Source organism: Dipteris shenzhenensis, chromosome 27 (genome assembly GCF_047967505.1).
Source record: "Dipteris shenzhenensis isolate YYH24624 ecotype China chromosome 27, Dip_SZ_1.0, whole genome shotgun sequence".
Taxonomy (NCBI): domain Eukaryota; kingdom Viridiplantae; phylum Streptophyta; class Polypodiopsida; order Gleicheniales; family Dipteridaceae; genus Dipteris; species Dipteris shenzhenensis.
In genome coordinates this window covers 44,001,171-44,020,382 of record NC_141622.1, presented here as the reverse complement: position 1 = coordinate 44,020,382, position 19,212 = coordinate 44,001,171, and the positions used below count along the sequence as shown (strand labels likewise).

General features: G+C 39.2%; 1 protein-coding gene across 1 annotated transcript; it reads right to left on the bottom strand.

Moving 5' to 3' along the window:
* Positions 1–942: 942 nt before the first annotated feature.
* On the bottom strand, positions 943–3,643 carry URE (urease). Its single transcript, XM_087398796.1, has one exon. It carries the CDS (start codon positions 3,515–3,517, stop codon positions 1,004–1,006), a length of 2,514 nt encoding a protein of 837 aa, XP_087254922.1. The 5' UTR covers positions 3,518–3,643; the 3' UTR covers positions 943–1,003.
* Between the last annotated feature and the right edge of the window lie 15,569 nt (positions 3,644–19,212).

Genomic DNA, 19,212 nt, shown 5'->3' with positions numbered 1-19,212 from the left:
ATATCCCAACATTTGCCCACATCGCTGTTTAGTCCGTCACTATCTCCCACCAGCTAGTCCCTTGACGAGGGCACGATTTTGCTTCTCCAAGTTGAGAAAACATTAAAAGGAAGCCTCATGAAGACCATCGGGAACTGTCAGGGTATGCCCTCTAGGGAATCAAGAACCACACTGAGAGATGCACTAACGCCCAGCATGATGTTCACCAAAGCGACCATAAAATTTATAAAATATGTGGTCAGCCCCTAAATTGAAGAAGTATGAATCCAGTTGTCCTTCAATCTTACTAGCCAGCATTACAAAACAACACTCTTAAAGACAATCGAGGGTTCACCTTTGACCGCAGGCAGCATATATTTTCAAAACACCCACTCCCCTTTTCAAAGGAGTCGATGTACAGCATCATGAAAAGAGCAGTTGCAGCCCTGTCACCCAACAGCACAATAGTATTGAAATGTGGTAAGCGTGTTAGCGTGGGCAGTGTATAAATTTGTGCTTCACCAAGGCTAAGCACTTCATCGCAAGGGGAAACCAATCCTAGGACCTAGACACGTCTTGCTGTCTGCAAGATGAAATGTACAACCACAGCGTGAGAGGCACTGGCAAAACAATAGCCCCTTTAATGTCCCTTTGCAATACTTGAACGCGATTCCTGAAGCCTTCGCTTTGGGTCTGTCGTTATGGACCATTAAACGAAAATGCATATACCTCTCTAGACAGAGTCACATCCTGCATCTCCTCATACTTGTGCACTTATGAAATTAGATAACAAGAATCGTTCATACATATAATAGGTATTCGGAGCTAATCGCTGCATCACGCTTCAAATGTGTGGAGTGCTTGCAGGGTTTACACTTGCTCGGGCGTACACTCTTTTCCCCTACGAGATCTTCCATAAAAAAGTTTAGGACAGAATGTAGGTATTGCTTCATGTGTGTAGTAGTCAAAGAAATACATGAAAAAGATACAATAGAGAAAAACAGAATTATACATAGATATGGCATCAAAATAGAAAATAGTTCTGAGCTAAAGGCAATTTATCAGCAGGTGCACATTTTAAGGGAACACCATCTGCTGTAACAAGATAGGTTTCTGGATCCACAGTAATATTTGGAGTGGCCGAGTTCAATTTCATGTCCTCCTTTGTCAGCTTCCGTACATCCTTCACAGCCTTCACCTTCTTCCTGAGACCATAGGCTACTGAAACACCAGCCTCCTTGGCAGCCTTGCTAACAAAAGCAATAGAATTTGAGCTGGCAGCTTTTCCAAAAGCACCAAACATGGGCCTCATTTCAACTGGTTCCGGTGACGGAATACTGGCATTAGCATCCCCCATTTGTGCCCATGCTATGACTCCCCCTTTTATGACCATCTCTGGCTTTGCACCGAAAAACCCGGGCTTCCATAACACCAAATCTGCCATTTTCTCTAACTCCACTGATCCAACAAGACGAGAAAATCCACAAGTTATAGCAGGGTTGATTGTATATTTTGCAATATAGCGCTTGATCCGGAAATTGTCATTGTCAGAGTCATCAGCCTCTGGCAACTGTCCTCGCTGCAACTTCATCTTGTGAGCAGTCTGCCATGTCCGGGTTATGACCTCTCCAATTCGTCCCATTGCTTGAGAGTCGGAAGACATCATACTGATTGCTCCCATATCATGCAGAATATCTTCAGCAGCTATAGTCTCACCACGAATGCGGGACTCAGCGAAAGCTACATCTTCTGGAATATTTTTGTCCAGGTGATGGCAGACAATCAGCATGTCCAGATGTTCATCTACAGTATTCACAGTGTAAGGTCTCGTTGGGTTCGTAGATGACGGCAATACATTTGAAATTCCACAGACCTTGATAATGTCTGGGGCATGTCCACCCCCAGCTCCCTCGCTGTGGTATGTGTGTATAGTACGGCCCCCAAAGGCTGCAATCGTGTGTTCCACACAACCTGACTCATTCAGCGTGTCTGTGTGGATATTTACCTGCACATCAAACTTGTCTGCAACATCAAGGCAGTTCTTGATGGCAGCAGGGGTGGTGCCCCAATCTTCATGAAGCTTGAGACCAATGGCTCCTGCCTCAATGATTTCCCTTAGTCCTTCAGGGTCGGACGAATTCCCCTTTCCAGTTAAACCTATATTGAGGGGCATTTCATCTGTTGCTTGCAACATGAACTTCATGTGTGCAGGAGCTGGTGTGCAAGTGGTAGCACAAGTGCCATGGGCTGGACCAGTTCCTCCACCAACTACAGTAGTAATACCACTGGCGATGGCCTCCTCCGCTAGCTGAGGACAAATCCAATGCACATGTGCATCTATGCCGCCAGCCGTCAAGATCAATCCCTCTCCCGCAATAGCTTCAGTCGTCACCCCGACAATCATTCCACGTGTAACTCCAGCCATAACATCTGGATTTCCTGCCTTGCCAATGCCACGTATTATGCAACCCTTAATTCCAATATCTGCTTTGTATATGCCGGTATAGTCGATAACCAGAGCGTTTGTGATGACGGTGTCCAAAACCTCAGAAGCGGTATATCCACATGCTTGGCCCATGCCATCCCGCAAAACTTTTCCTCCCCCAAACTTGCATTCATCACCATAAAGAGTGAAATCCTTTTCCACTTCTGCATACAACTGGGTGTCACCAAGCCGTATCTTGTCCCCAACTGTGGGTCCAAAAATGTTTGCATACACTTCACGTGAAATTCTCAAGGTACAATGGTCGCCTTTTCCCACGCTTCCACGGATCGCATCGGGCTGGGGCCTGTGTTCAAACTCATTTGTCGATATCCGGTCCCTTATCTCTGGAAACTTTGATCGATTCATCGCACCTTTGGCCAGATTATTTCCCCCCTTGATAACCTTGTTGCCACTGATGCTCACAAGAGTCACATTCTTGGTCTCGCCTGGCTCAAAACGCACAGCAGTGCCAGCAAGAATATTTAAACGCATACCAAGAGCCTTTTCCCTATCGAATTTAAGATAAGGGTTCGTCTCAATGAAATGGTAATGACTCCCCACCTGAATAGGACGATCGGCCTTGTTACAAACAGTGAGGTTAACAGTCTCACGACCTTCATTCAGGACTATTTCCCCCTCTTTCACCATGATCTTGCCAGGCGCACTCTCATGTTCAAGTTGAGGAAACATGTCCAGGGATGGAACTGGTAGAAATGAGCCATGTAATGCCAACGAAAGATCTCCATCTTCTCTAGCGATTGGATGGTGAACCGTTACAAGCTTAGTGCCATCCGCGAAACTGCCTTCAACCTGGACAGTCTCTATAAGATGAACAACAGAAGGTAAGACTTGCCTCCTTCCCAAGAAGCTTCGACCAAGGTCCATGAGCTCTGCAACACTTTTTCCTTCTCTGATAAATTCCAGCACCTGAGAAGCTATGAGAGCGACAGATTCGGAGTAATTGAGGCGGAGGCCTCTAGCAAGGCGCTTTTGTGCGAGAAATCCTGCCTCATGCAAGGCAAGCTTCTCCCGTTCTCGGGGTAAAAGCTTCATCTTATGTGTGCGAATAAGCCACAGATGATTTGCAGAGGACTTGCGATCGAAGCTTATGCAGCCTTTAGGGAAGATCACTCATCACGCAGCTATGAGAACACATTGAATGAGCGGTGCGCACCTCGATTCTCTCTCGCGAGTTATGATATGTAGATGTAGAAGATGATCGGATCCAGCTAGCCTCCACCAAATACGGCGGCTCCTGCTAAAATTAGCGGCTGGAATCTTCGTAAGATACCGGTATCCGCTAGTGGCCACCCACGTGAAGACCCGGGAATCTAGCGGCACGATCATTCTTTAATTCACCAAAGCTCATCCATCGAAATCATCCTAACTCGTGGATTTAGACTCTTCAGCCCATTCCCACGCCAGCCCCAGAGCGTGTGCTAGCGTGCCAGTGCATCATCCTACACCCTGATTCTAAAAAAAGTGCACCTAAGATTGCACTCTGCAAGATTCCACAGATCGCACGAGCTAACTTTGAAACTGGGGGCCTCAGTTGCTGTCCCCCTCCAAATCCATTGAGAGTAGAAGCTTTGCTTGAGAATAACAGGGTAAAACATAGAATGCTGAAGGAGTTCTCAATTTCTCGCTAGCATCCTTCCTCACAAGCTTGTACAGGAAGCACTCTTACGTTTTGGGCATCTATTATTTGCCAAAACATTGCATGGGTGGGACCAAAATGTAAACAACTAGTCATAAAACAAATCTCATGCACGACTTTTTCCACTACACCATTTTCCTGCATGCTCTGGTAGGAGGGTTACTTTCCTTCGGGAATGGAGAGGCTCCCCTTTCTCTTCGGAGCCCTCTAGAGGGTTGAGCTTTCCTTGCTTTATTATCACCTTATTTGGCATTTTGAGAGGGCTTCTTGGCCTTCTTGAGGGGATCGCAAAGAAAAATTTAGCATCACTTCCAATGTGACAATATACCTTTTTCTTATCTTGTGATAGCTAGCTTATTTGTTTTAAGGCCAGTAAGAAATTATTTTATGTTAATAAATCCCCCTTGCAGAATCCTCCCTTGGGATTGACATTTTTTGGTCATGTTGTAAGGATTTTCCTCTTGTGATAGTATCCATATCCATCTATGTGATCCTACCCATTTAATCGCTGTACACAAGCGATTGAAGGCTTTTTAATTCTTTCCCAAAGCACCTTCTCTAACAATCACAATAATTTAAATTCTCTCTCTTGTATTCAAAGGGCTTTCCCTTTCCCAATGGATATCTCATGGAGTTTTTACTCGACAACAAGTACTGGTCATGAAGAATTTTCTCCTTACTGCTAGACCATAATATTTTGTTATTGAAGCATTGGTCTCAGATTGTAGAGGTGTTACAAATGTTTAAAACCATAAAAATTTATTCTACACCAATAACTACTTGCTACTAACTAGACCCTACTACTAAACCCATGGAGAGAACCACTAAACATCATTTGCTTTACTTGGTAATGTGTGCAAGTTCACACTTATATTGTAACACAAATGCATGTAGTGGCATGCTCTATACCTTTTTCTAAAATATAGACAACTTAGTGTAACCAACTTTGTCCCTAAACTAATCTTAATTAGACATTTGGCTCCTTAAACTGATCATTAAATAGTTGTAAAGATTATATTGTTAGTGAGCATAAGCTCTGGACTATATAGATTGTTAGGATTTGTTCACATCAACACACACACACACACACACACACACACACACACACACTTCCTATTCATTCTCTCCTTAACATTTACTTTACATTTTTCCCTTCCCCCCCTCTTACAGTTACACTCTTCCCAATCTTCTTAAATTCTAATTTACTTCACGTGTGGTCTCTCTTATTTATTGAGCGCACATCTCTCTCATTTACACTCCCTTATTTCCCTAATTCCCCCTAAAATTTCCCCTAACTTCCTACCCCCTATTAATTTTCCCTATTTTCCTTTCTTCCCTATTCTCCTATTTTTTCTATTTAGCCCACTTTCCTAATTTTCCTATTTATCCCTTTTCTCTTATTTCCCTAATCTCCTTAATTTCCTATTTTTTTTAAACCTTTTTTCTTAATTTTTCCTATTTATCCTATTTCTCTAATTTTCCCTATTTATTTCCTTATATTCCCCTAAATTTCCCCCAAACCCCCCTTATATTTCCCTATTTTTTGTACTTTCCTAATTTCCCTAATTTCCTAATTTCTACTTCCCTATGTTCCCCTAAATTTCCCCTAATCCCTCTACCCCCTATTTTACCTTAATTTTCCCCTAATCCCCCAAAATTTTCAAAAAACACCCCCCCTCCCCCCTGTTTTCTCTTTTTCCCTAATTAAATCACCCCTAGTCCCCCTCACGTACACACATTACTAAAGCCTCCCTCTTTATTTTCCCTCACTACGTGACCCTATCCTTTCCCCTCGGTTCATGTGCCTCTCACCTCACCCGACTCCTACGCTCCTACCCCCACACCTACCCAACTCCCGACCTCCCACTTCCCAACCAACCTCTAGCCCTATATAAAGCCCCTCCACTTAATCACCAAGCAACTCCCTGTTGTGGCGAACTTCAACTATATCTCACCGCTCCCCAAAGTGCCTCTGCACCTCACTACCTCACTTTTCACTCCTGCTCCTACCTATTTAAAGATCCGCGCTCGCCTTTCCCCTACAGCTCTGCCAACTCCTCTACCCTTCAAGCCTCTTCACTAAATCCTCTTTACTCCACCCCAATGCCTCGTGATCCGCTTTTCTCCATGACTGTCTGAGGTGGCGCTGCTGCTGCTGTCTACCCCCACCGTCTTTCTCGCGTTACCAATTACCTCGACTACGACTGCTCTGATCCTCTCCACTTTGTCTGTCCCACTCTAATCTGCACCTCACATTACTTTTGCACCGGCGGCACGGCCATGGACCTTCCAGGCTTCTTTATTCATTCTTTTTTTATTTTTTATTTTTCATTTAATCCAACCCCCCCTCCCGCTTTTTTCTTTCTCCTCACCTATGCTAAATCTCTTTATATTAGTCATTTTTTATCTCTCACATTAGTCTTTAAATTTCATTTTTAAAGTTATTCTCCCCTCTTAAAATTAGTCCTTCTTATTAATATCCAATGCTAACCCTTCCCTTTTAATTCCCACTATAATCATTTAGCATTTTTTTTGTTGTTCTCCTCACTCCCCATAAAATCTCTTTTCCTTTAGTTCCTCCCTATACTTCTAATTTGTTACAAAAGATATCTTTCTTTAAATCTTCGAAATTTACTTCTAAACCTTATCATAGGTTTTTTTTTCTTTTCCCTTTCTTTTGCTCTATATTGAAAAACTTTTTGTTAGCCTAAATCTCTTCTTAATAGTCTCTCCAAATAAACTTCCTTTCTCCCCCTATTTTCTATATTTTCATAACTATCCATTTGTCCACTTAATCTTAATTTATTTCTATTTTTTTGTACCCTCACTTTACCACCCCCTTAACATAATAACTTCTTCACACCACTAGTAGTCACACCATTACTCCTTACAATTTTGCACTTATTTTTTCAACTAGCTTTATAAGTCAATGGTTTAGTGTTTATTTTTATTGTGACTCCGATAACAAGGGAGGGGTGTTTATGACACCTGTCTTCCCACCATGTTTTTCTTATTGGATGGTGGCAGGTGGGCAGACTCCCCTCTTCAATAAAAGTGATGCTGCCAATGACTTTTCAAAGCGCTACTGCTCGCTTAATCTCTTTTGAAAAGATCGTTCTTCCTTTCTTTCGTCATCCCTTTCTCTGCTCCCACATTCGTTATGGCCTCAATCACATTCCTATCACACCCTTAGATCCACATCTCACTCTTCAAGCACTCATCCAAACCTTCCATGATGTTTATTTCTCCCTAAATTTGGACCCTAACCCCCTTTTAGAAAGCCTCTCCCTTTTTTTTTGGAAAGATTTTCGTGCCTTCTATTTCCTCCTTAAAATCCAAAAGTCACCTCTTGAAGATAAAACTCTTCTTGATGAAGTTAACCGACTTCTTGGCCATGTTTTCATCACTGGTCTAGATAAGGCCTCCCAAACCCCCATCATTCTTTGCAAATGTTTAGTACACACCCTAACCCTTGAAGGATTAAAATCCCCTGAATTCCTACCCTCAGCCAACCCCCCTTCTACTACTCTTTCATCCCTTGCTACTACTCTTGATTCCCTCAATCTTCCGTTTACTTTCAACTCTTTACCCTATCTCATGTGCACCTACAAGGCACACAAACATAGCTTTCATTGGCTTACCAATGCCCATAACTGCATCTTCTCCTCACTTACTAATCTCTTAGCCTCAGGGCTCAAAGAGCTAAAAAACGTCATCTCCCTAGAGGGAGAAAAACGACATTTCACTTATAAAAACTTTCTCAATGTATCCACAAACATGCTTTGGGGCATTGATTCTAACTTACAATTCCTTGTTAATTTACCCCTTGAGATACACTCCTTATATTCTGCTGACATAGCAAACTGCTATGAAGCTTGGCCCTTTTAGCCTTATGGAATCCCTTACCTATTTTTGCAAACTTGCTTCAAAAGTAGGCTACAAAGGCTTCTATCTCAAATTTGGTAGTGTCCACCTCACAAAAAGGGCTAATGTAAAAACTCTCTTTAGCTTTGATACATTTCTAAGCTACAACCACCTTCTTCTTGATTCATGTGTTATCCAAGCTAGCTCTCTCTACTGGACCCAATGTAAAGGCATCCCTATGGGCTTCTCTTGTTCACCTCTTTGGTGCCACCTGTATCTCACTTCTTTCGAGTTCAAGTTCATAAAGAAGTCAGCACGTCTTGGCCTTTTTGACTTTCTCTCTCTCTTTCTCCTTACCTTTAGGTATGTCGATGACATCCTCTTCATCAATAATCCCCTCATCACCAATTTTCTCGACCCCTCCAGACCTCTTGACCCCCTTACCATCTACCCTCTTCACATCATCTCCCTCAAATGCAGCTTAACCTCTCCTTTATCAACACCAACCAAAATCTCATTGGACTCTCTTGCACCTTTTTAAACACTCACATCTCTCTTTCCCCCCCTTTTCTTGGAGATTTATCTTCCAGGCTTCTTTATTCATTCTTTTTTTAATTTTTGATTTTTCATTTAATCCAACCCCCCCCCCCCCTTTTTTCTTTCTCCTCACCTATGCTAAATCTCTTTATATTAGTCATTTTTAATCTCTCACATTAGTCTTTAAATTTCCTTTTTTTAGTTATTCTCCCCTCTTAAAATTAGTCCTTCTTATTAATCTCCAATGCTAACCCTTCCCTTTTAATTCCCACTACAATCATTTGCTTATAATTCCCTTATTAATCTCCAATGCTAACCCTTCCCTTTAATTCCCGCTACAATAATTTTTTATCTCTCATATTAGTCTTTAAATTTCCTTTTTTTAGTTATTCTCCCCTCTTAAAATTAGTCCTTCTTATTAATCTCCAATGCTAATCCTTCCCTTTTAATTCCCGCTACAAGAAAAAACTCCTCAATTTTCCCACCTTATCCCTTATTTGCTACCATAGCAACCGACCGTTTTCATCATCTTACAAATTCTGCCTAACCTTTATTCTCCCTATTCTTTACTCATGTTCTGACGAATTTGATGCCTTTTTCATTTATCGTTACTTATTGACATTTGCAAGGACAACGGCTTCTTTCCCCACATAATCAGTAAAATTATTCACAACTACATTGCCTCAAACTCCTTTCCACTTCTTAAACTTAATTTACACACTTCTTTCCCTTTTCGGGTAGACAACAGGTCATCACACTCGGTAATGACCTACTCATCACACTCGATGATGACTTACTGTCTCATCTTGTGTGATGTACTCTATTGGAGCAATGGCGGGTACACACACACACACACACACACACACACACTTCCTATTCATTTTTTCCTTAACATTTACTTTACATTTTTCCCTCCCCCCCCCCCCCTCTTAGAGTTACACTCTTAGTTCCTTCTTTGTCATTTACACTCCCTTATTTCCCTAATTCCCCCTAAAATTTCCCCTAACTTCCTACCCCCTATTAATTTTCCCTATTTTCCTTTCTTCCCTATTCTCCCATTTTTTCTATTTACCCCACTTTCCTAATTTTCCTATTTATCCCTTTTTTGTTATTTCCCTAATCTCCCTAATTTCCTTTTTTTTTCTAACCTTTTTTCTTAAATTTTCCAATTTCTCCTATTTTCCCTATTTATTTCCTTATATTCCCCTAAATTTCCCCCAAAACCCCTTATATTTCCCTATTTTTTCTACTTTCCTAATTTCCCTAATTTCCTAATTTCTACTTCCCTATGTTCCTCTAAATTTCCCCTAATCCCTCTCCCACATATCTTACCTTAATTTTCCCCTAATCCCCCAAAATTTTCTAAAAACAGCCCCCCTCCCTCCCCCCTGTTTTCTCTTTTTCCCTAATTGAATCACCCCTAGTCCTCCTCACATACACGCATTACTAAAGCCTCCCTCTTTATTTCCCCTCACTACGTGACCCTATCCTTTCCCCTCGGTTCACATGCCTCTCACCTCACCCGACTCCTATGCTTCGTAGCCCTTCACATACTCGACTCCTGACTTTGCACTTCCTAATAGACCTCTAGCCCTATATAGACCCCCTCCACTTAGTCACCAAGTAACTCCCTGTTGTGGCGAACTTCGACTAAATCTCACTGCTCCCCAAAGTCCCTCTACACCTCACTACCTCGCTTTCTGCTCTCGCTCCCGCCTATCTAAAGATCTACGCTCGCCTTTCCCCTACAGCTCTACCAACTCCTCTACCCTTCAAGCCTCTTCACTAAATCCTCTTTACTCCACCCCAATGCCTCGTGCTCCGCTTTTCTCCATGATTGTCTGAGGCGGTGCTACTGCTGCTATCTATCCCCACCATGTTTCTCATATTACTAATTACCTCGACTACAATTGCTTTGGTCCTCTCCACTCTATCTGCCCTGCTCAGATCTGCACCTCACATTACTTTTGCACGGGCGGCATGACTTCCCCCTTTAAAGGTTCTCTGTACGGGAGGCTCGGCCATGGACTCACAGGTCCTTCCAGGCTTCTTCATTCATTCTTTTTTTGATTTTTGATTTTTCATTTAATCCACCCCCCTCCCCCTTTTTTCTTTCTCCTCACCTACGCTAAATCTCTTTATATTAGTCATTTTTTATCTCTCACAAATTTTAAAGTTATTCTCCCCTCTTAAAATTAGTCCTTCTTATTAATCTCCAATGCTAACGCTTCCCTTTTAATTCCCGCTACAATCATTTAGCATTGTTTTTTGTTGTTCTCCTCACTCTCCATAAAATCGCTTTTCCTTTAGTTCCTCTTTATACTTCTAGTTTGTTACAAAAGATATCTTTCTTTAAATCGTCAAAATTTACTTCTAAACCTTATCACGGGTTTTTTTTCTACCTTTCCTTTCTTTTGCTCTATATTGAAAAACTTTTTCTTAGCCTAAATCTCTTCTTATTAATCTCTCCAAATAAACTTCCTTTCTCCCCCTATTTTCTATATTTTCATAACTATCCATTTGTCCACTTAATCTTAATTTATGTCTATTTTTTTGTACCCTCACTTTACCACCCCCTTAACATAATAACTTCTTCACACCACTAGTAGTCTCACCATTACTCCTTACAATTTTGCACTTATTTTTTCAACTAGCTTTATAAGTCAATGGTTTAGTGTTTATTTTTATTATGACTCCGATAACAAGGGAGGGGTGTATATGACACTTGTCTTCCCAACTAAGGTTTAACTGGTTCTCACCATGTTTTTCTTGTTGGATGGTGGCAGGCGAGCAGACTCCCCTCTTCAATAAAAGTGATGCTGCCAATGACTTTTCAAAGCGCTACTGCTCACTTTATCTCTTTTGAAAAGATTGTTCTTCCTTTAATGATGTCACTTCCTTTTTTGTGGATATTTATTGCAAAGTATTTCTATTAAAACATTTCTTCTTTTTCACTCCAAATTTGTCTACTTTTCACTATGAAAGGGGTGTTGTTAATGTCTACTACACACACACACACACACACACACACACACACACCAAAACATGCATGCAAAAATCTCACTTGTAGAGTTGCTCACAAACCCAAGAAGAGTATCACTAGATATCACCTGCCATTCTTGCGCAAGGTGTGCAATGTAGCAATCCAAGGCATGCTCTATACCCTTTTATACTTGTGTCTATGATCAAATAGATCACAAAATCATGATCTATATTACTAAGTTACTACATGATGGTAAGAAATGATTGTGTACTTGTTACCTACATTAAGGAAATATTGTATAGAAAGAAAATATTCAATTTATATATGCATTGTTTTGTAGTAGTAAGATGTACATTATTTATTATTTTTCATTATATATGTTCCATGCACGTCCTTGAAACTAGGTCCATGAGCATGTCATTAAATCAATTTATATATATGCATTGTTATGTAGTAAATTGTACAATATTTTTAATTTTTAATTACATCTTTTTCTTTGTACATTTTTAAGGCTTTTCATACTTCATCATCTTTTTTATAATTCTACTACTTTACTAAGGCTATCAAACAATCTACATTGTTGATGTGCAAGGCCAATAGGCGTTCCCATAGTTGTACTACTTTACTAGGGCTATCAAAACAATCTACATTGTTAATGTGCGAGGCCAATATGTGAAGGTTCACAGGTGCTCCATGAGTAGAGGGATGCACCACTCGTTTTTTTTTGGCAGTCTACTCCTTTAACCATTTCATTTTATGGGTCTCCTTATCATTTTTTCAAAAATTTTTACCCTTCTCACTGGTAGTCTCACATGATTAACCATTGGTATCCCTTCTACGGCTAATACTTTGGGCTTAGATCTCACCTTGTCTTCTATTACTTTTGTTCTTCTTAGACTACACCTCTTCTTTAGCTTTGTTGCCTATTCGCATTTTCATGCCTCTTATCATTCTAGTGAGTCCATTGTCTACGCCTTCTCAAGAATTGGTCTAACTTTGGTCTTTCTTTAATGCTTCCATTCCTTTTCATAAGCAAACTAGTTGGCTTCATTCATGTTTCCATGGGATGTAGACAAAGTTTGTAAAATTGGTTCTTAGAGAAACTCGGCTAAGATGATCAAAAGAGATTATAATAGGAAAATACAAGGTTAATTATAGCCCTATCTCCCTAATGCCAAGAAACCCTAACAATCTACTCTCATACAATTATAAGAGAAATCCATGGAAGAAATAGCTTTCCTCTACATCTACAACACTCATGAGATTATATGCAAGTAGTTCACCCACTTTCTTAATGCAATAAAAGTTAGTGCTCATGACTATTTTCATAGGAGATTTGCTATATTTCCCGTATTCTTTCTAATTATGCAACATCCTTCTTAAGGCTGATTTGCCATGGTATACATCAAAACAAGTGTCAATGTGTTTTTAGAAAGAAGCACTAATGTTACCATTAAATAAGGTGTTAGATAATACCTAGTAAGTCATGTAAAATTTTTGAATTCCTTTCAATCCTACAAGCTTTTTTCTACCTTACTTTGATAGGGTACATTGTGAGTTTGATCTTGTAACAAAGGTTGATCTTGTGTAAAACCTCATGCTAAAGGATGGCAAAGGTTCTTCATGCCCATTAACAAAAGTGGCTTCAATAGCCACCACCAAAAAGGGAGGTGGGGATTGGGGGAAAGGTGGAAGGGGGGGGGGATCTAGAACAATCAAATTTCTATTGTAAAAGGATGACATTTCATAAATCCAAGTTAGGAACATCCATCATTCTCTGCATGGCTCGTTGAAACCATTCATGGGCTTTGTTGAGAAACTCTTATGGAAGACTACCTTGCATCACTAAACTCCTAAAACAATTCATGGGTTTCATTGATAAACTCTTATGGAAGTTCTTCATTGATTTCTATTATTTTTAATGTTTTCTCTATCCCCACATCTGATGCCTTTGATTCCCCAAGCTTCAATGATCCTACCCTTATGACTTACTCCATTTATTCTTCTTCTTTGGTTTCCCTTTCACTTTTAATGCTTTCAATGAAATACTATTGGAATCTACGCTCTTGTGACTAGTATTATTACACAATGTATTTCTACTCTTAATGTGTCGATTGTTGCAATTGGTACAACATTCATTGTGAACAATATATCCTCTACATTTGTGGGGTGAATGTACCTTTGATCTCCATTTCGAACTCTTCTTGATTTGTTTTTTTCCAAGTCCACTTTGAGTTCCTTGTGATCTACCTCAATTGTTAAGATTTCCTTTCCCCAGTCATGAATTACCCGTGCTCCTTTCAGTGATGGTCTTCTAAAAATTATTGGATAAGACTTCTCATTCTCCATTTAAATTACTATTAAAGTCATTATGAGGTATGCATTATTGATATTTATATAGACATCCTTCTCATTCTCCATTAAGATTACCATCGTTTAAGTCATTGTGAGGTATGCATTGTTGATATTTATATAGACATCCTTCAACATATACCTTTCAAAAAAAAACAATCTTTAATTAGCCATTCATATGATCGTGGCTTGAGGTCTTCAATTTTATTTTCTAGTAAGATACCTGAGAAATGATGATCGCTCTAGAAAATTCATCTAGTTTTGATCTCAACATCTATCATGAAGGTCTGACATTGTCTGGTGAGCATTTAAGGGTTATAATGAACATGTGGAACTTATTGGGGAAATTCATGAGGCTGTACTTCATAAAAAAGAGGAGGAGGAGAAATAAGAATGGCTTCTTTACTTTTTCAGTCCTCTCATCATGGATGCATCTCCCTATGTGGTGTTTCTTTTTTATGCTCTTTTAGTTTTGCTAGTTTTACCTCCATGTTTTGAGAGTTCCATTTAAAGGATATGTAAATATTGTGAAATTTTTTTATATGCCTGCAAAAAAAAATAAAAAAATAAAAGGCCTATGTGTAGCCTTTACACCTTACACAATGTTTTTTAATTTTTCACATTGACAAAAAACAAATGACATCTTTGATTTGCAAAAAGTTTCTATGAAGCCTTTGATTGAATAACTACAAAAATGTTGACATAAAAAGAGGGGTAGGTTCCCTATAATGAAAGTCATAAACTTATGAAACCCCTTTGATTTTTTAGTTTTTGAAGCCTTTCAATTTTCAGTCCCCTTTGAAACCTTTGCAGCCTTGTAAATAGTACCTTGTAGAATTTTTCCCCTATTATATGGTCATCCTCTTGTTCCATTCTTGTTGTTGCACCTCTCTTCAGCTTGATTCCCTACCCCAAACTGTCTTTTTAGACTCTATATAGCCCTAATCAAAGCTGTTTCTAGCCTCTTTATGAAGGCTTTGTGGATCTTTGTTGCCTTATGTTCTAGGTGCCACCTAGAGATCATTACAATCTCCTTTCTCATTTATTCATCCATTTTGAATATTCTCTAATCCTTTAAATCACTTGCAGAATCTTCTTCTACTTATAGGCTATTTTTAGAACTCCTTGAGCCCTTTATGGGCTGTGTTAATATAGGTGGTGCTGGTAGCCCTCATAGACTTCATTAATTTATGTCTTCATCTAGCTCCTATCAAGCTTCGCTAGTGGAACATTCACTTATATCTTGCACACATGTACCTCATGTCCAACTATTCTAGCTTAGGTGTTGAGCTCCTTCATTCCATACTACCTTTCAAGTCCTTAGAGCATGATGGCTCTTTTACTTCTTTTACTAGCCTTTTGAATCAATTTCTTCTGCTCATGGCTCTTGCTATGACTGAGATTATCAGTGATTTTGTCAATAAGGGCATCACATTCCAACTTCTTAAAACCTACCATCTCCCACTAAAATCTAGATGGTGCATCTGCTAGTAAGATAAAGGTCTAATTAAGTGAAAAAGGACCACACATATGTCTAGCCATTTCCCATACTACCCTTGAATTATTGAAGCAACTCTGTACCCCCTACAACTAGCCTTATGCACAAGGAGCCACAATAGGCATGCTTGGTTTTCTAGTAACCTCGACTCCTATATTTTGTAGAATCTCACTTTCTAAATTCCTAGATGCTCCTTTCTAAATCATTTCTTGTTAAAAACTATTGCAAGATTGACATGTTGAAAGACAAGAGGGACAATAAGAAGTCTCTTGGATCCAAGCCACTGGAACTCATTTAAGTAAAGCATTTTTCTATCCCCTGATCCAAGCTAGAGATTCTCTATCCCAAACATGCAGCCTTTTCCTAATGAAGAAGAGATCACATTTGTTGAGTCTAAATTCCTTTCGTACAGCCTAGTTTGGTTTCCAATTTTGCGTCCCAAAATTCCCCTAGGTTTGATTTCCCTTCTTGTTTTGTTAGAGTACATGTTTTTGATGTGCATCCATCAACACATCATCCTCCCATATTATAGAGAACCAACTTGAAAAATTGTTGTGAATGTCCTTGTCATTCTAGAGAAACCTCCACCGAGTGAGTTCTCAAACTCTCCCAGCCTTTCCACATAGTCTTGTATTTTTTAAATTTTTTTTGAGGAGGACTGACCAACTAGAGTTCCTAGCCTCAACATTTCTTAAAAGGCACTTGCCCATGAACCTGATAGTAGACCATGCAATGTTCACAATTCCTATTTGTCCCTCATTTTTGGGTAGTGTGCATATGTCCCACTTAACCTTTGCTATTCTTTCATGATTTTCATCCCCTCCCTGCAGAAAGATCTTGAATAAGGACCTAAGTTTAGTGACTATGGCTTTGTAGGGGGACCAATAAGAAATGAAATGAATAATAGAGGGATAGAGAAACCAATTCAAGGCAAACTTTCTCCTTGCCAGTGAGGGTTGTAGTCATTGCCATTGTAAGGTTTTCTTCTTTAATTTCTAAAACACCCACTCGCATTTGTCTTTCATGGATAGATGAAAGCCAATAGGCATTAGGATAAAAGGAAACTCATTTTGGGGCCTTTTGGCCAAAATGAAAAATCCCTCTCCACCAATCACAAGAGGGCCAACCTAACATTGAGAAAATAGAGAAAATACAAAATAGTTTCACATAATAAGAGAAAGAGACAAAACTGTACAGATATACAATTGTATAAACTTGACAAGGAGTCATTTTTAAAAAATATCATGGACTCAAATATGATTTCCCTCCTAAACAAGTTTTCTTGCTTGTACGAGTCAAAGATTCAAATGTGCTTTCTTGAGTCTAGGAATGGTGGGCCTGTTTTTCCCCCCAGTTCTCCTCTTCACACTTTGCATCCATGGCAATAGGCACACAAGGGCATCTTTCTTGCCTAAATGGACTTTGTTGCTTGAGTTCCTACTTTTTCTCCTAGTTCTCACTTGCATTTCACCCATTTGCAAGTTTGGTAATCTTTCACAAATCATCCATGGTAATAGGCAACCCAAGGCATCCCAATGCGAAGCGGTGTGTAACTCACAATGCATAAGACCAAGACATAGGGGTGAGAGTTATTTCTTCTCGACTTACAACATGCCTATCATCTATAGAGTTCGCCAATAGGGTGAATGCATATGGTCACTGGCAAAAGATGGTTGTGTTGAAAGGAAGTTGGGTGCTAATGCAACCAACGAAGAGGAAAAAACCACAGTTGAATAATATATTTATGGCCTCTTGGAAAGGCAGAGTCAAAAAATTCAGAACAATAGATGGTAAGAAAGGTATTAAGGAAATACTAGTCGAGCATGTATATATGCACCATGAACTTGTGCTACATGATTATTTAAATTATCTTCCACAGCACGGGCCTAATTGTGAGTTTTTAACCCTTTCAATTTCGGAATGGTAGTTTTGAACATTGCAATTTTTTGCATAAACTAAAACATGTTTTGGTTTTCAGATCTATATTTATTATCATATGAAGAATGGCAGCTGATGGAGTGCATTTTGGGATTCTTGGATGTCTTGCATGGAGCAATAGGAGAATTAGATTTGCAACTCAATTGACGTAGATAGGTATCTTTTTCTATGACCATTTTTATAAATTGTTGGACAAAGCAAACACTCACGGTGTATTGAGGAAATAAGATCTTTTGCCATGGAATACGATAGACTGGCTAGTGCCCCCTAGTAGTGTGATAGAGACATATGGGCTAAGCTATTTGCAGAATTTCAACAATCTTTACATCTAGAAATTGCTACAAGAATTGTAGCAGTTTAATGTATGCATGCCAATCACTATTTTTATTGACCTGTTTAACAAGTATCTAGTCAAGGTGTGCAAAACAATGCTCACCTACAAAGCAAGTGGAAATGAAGAGAACTTTGACTTCTTGAATGATGGTGGGATAAATCAATATCGAACAAGGTCTAGTACGAGGTGGTGCCAAGTACAGTTACCATTAAGTATATGATTGCAAGCCATAATTTAATATTTTCTTTTTACTCTACAAACACAGTAGGTTCATCATCTCGTGGATAAATTAGTTCCAATGGACCAAGAACTTAACTTGTTTGGCCCTGAAAACAAAGTATTGGAGATCAAGATCTTTGAATTTTGAATATTGGTAAGTGTAATCTCAATAGGACAATGTTGTATGCTAGCCCAATTGCATCATGACATTCGAGTGGAGACAAAGGATAGTATTTCAAAAGAATTCTCATTCATTATGAACAACAAAAAGGTGCATAGAATGTTTACAAATCGGTTCTTTATTATCTTTATTTGTTATGTTTACATGATTCATTCATTGTCTTCATTTGTTACTAAATAACAAAACATTACAATAGCTATTGCATTGGCGGGAGAGCACAATTCAATGCAAGCATAGTTGGAGCGATTGTTTAAATTACTTATCAATAACAATGTATAGGATTTCTCATGGTTTTAATACATGTATAGTACTTCTCAAAATGATTTAGTGGCCAATAGCCACACTATTCTTAGTGATTATGTACATGTGTAGATATATACCATGGTCCAACTCATAGAGAAGGCTGATCCTCATTCACAGACTATTGCTTTTCTGGATCTTGTTCTAAATGCAATTTCTATTGCTGGCGACGGTGGAGGCTTTCAGCTTCCACTATACCTGGATGCTCCTCAAGAGGACTCTAATGCAACTGGAGCATGTGATGCACCTTCACGATCCTCTATCTCCTCCTCGTGCACCAACTCCTCCTATACCATTTGCTCCTCTAATGTCTACTCCAACATCTCATCATCATCTCTTCTTGAGCTATTCGAGAAGAAACTAGAGAACCTCTACTACTAGTCTAGCTTTGTACTCTCAATTATTAGGGAAACATACTAAAGAAGCTATGCTACTAGTCTAGCTCTAATGCTGTATACATACTTTGAGTTGCAACATTTTTCCAGTTGTAACAAACAGTAATGCAAACTAAAATTTTAACCCCATATGAAACCTTTGTACATGAATTTTTCATAATGGAAAGCTTATGGTTTTTACAAGCGATAAGGTCTCGATCTTTGTTAATTTTACTGATTTCCCATATGCTATCTTTAAGGCCTTGTAAGAAGGTACCTTTGATTCTTGATTTGAATTCAATATTTATACCATAGACTAATGCTACATGTTATACACACTTCAAATAAGAGAAAGAATAATTCTATGTAAAGACATACCAAATGGGATTAATCATTGAGAGAAATCAAAATTCATATTACCTGTCAATTGTATCGATACAAAAATCAGTGATACATAAGTAGAGACATCCCAAATGGGATTGTTGAGATAAATAAAAACTCATATTATAGG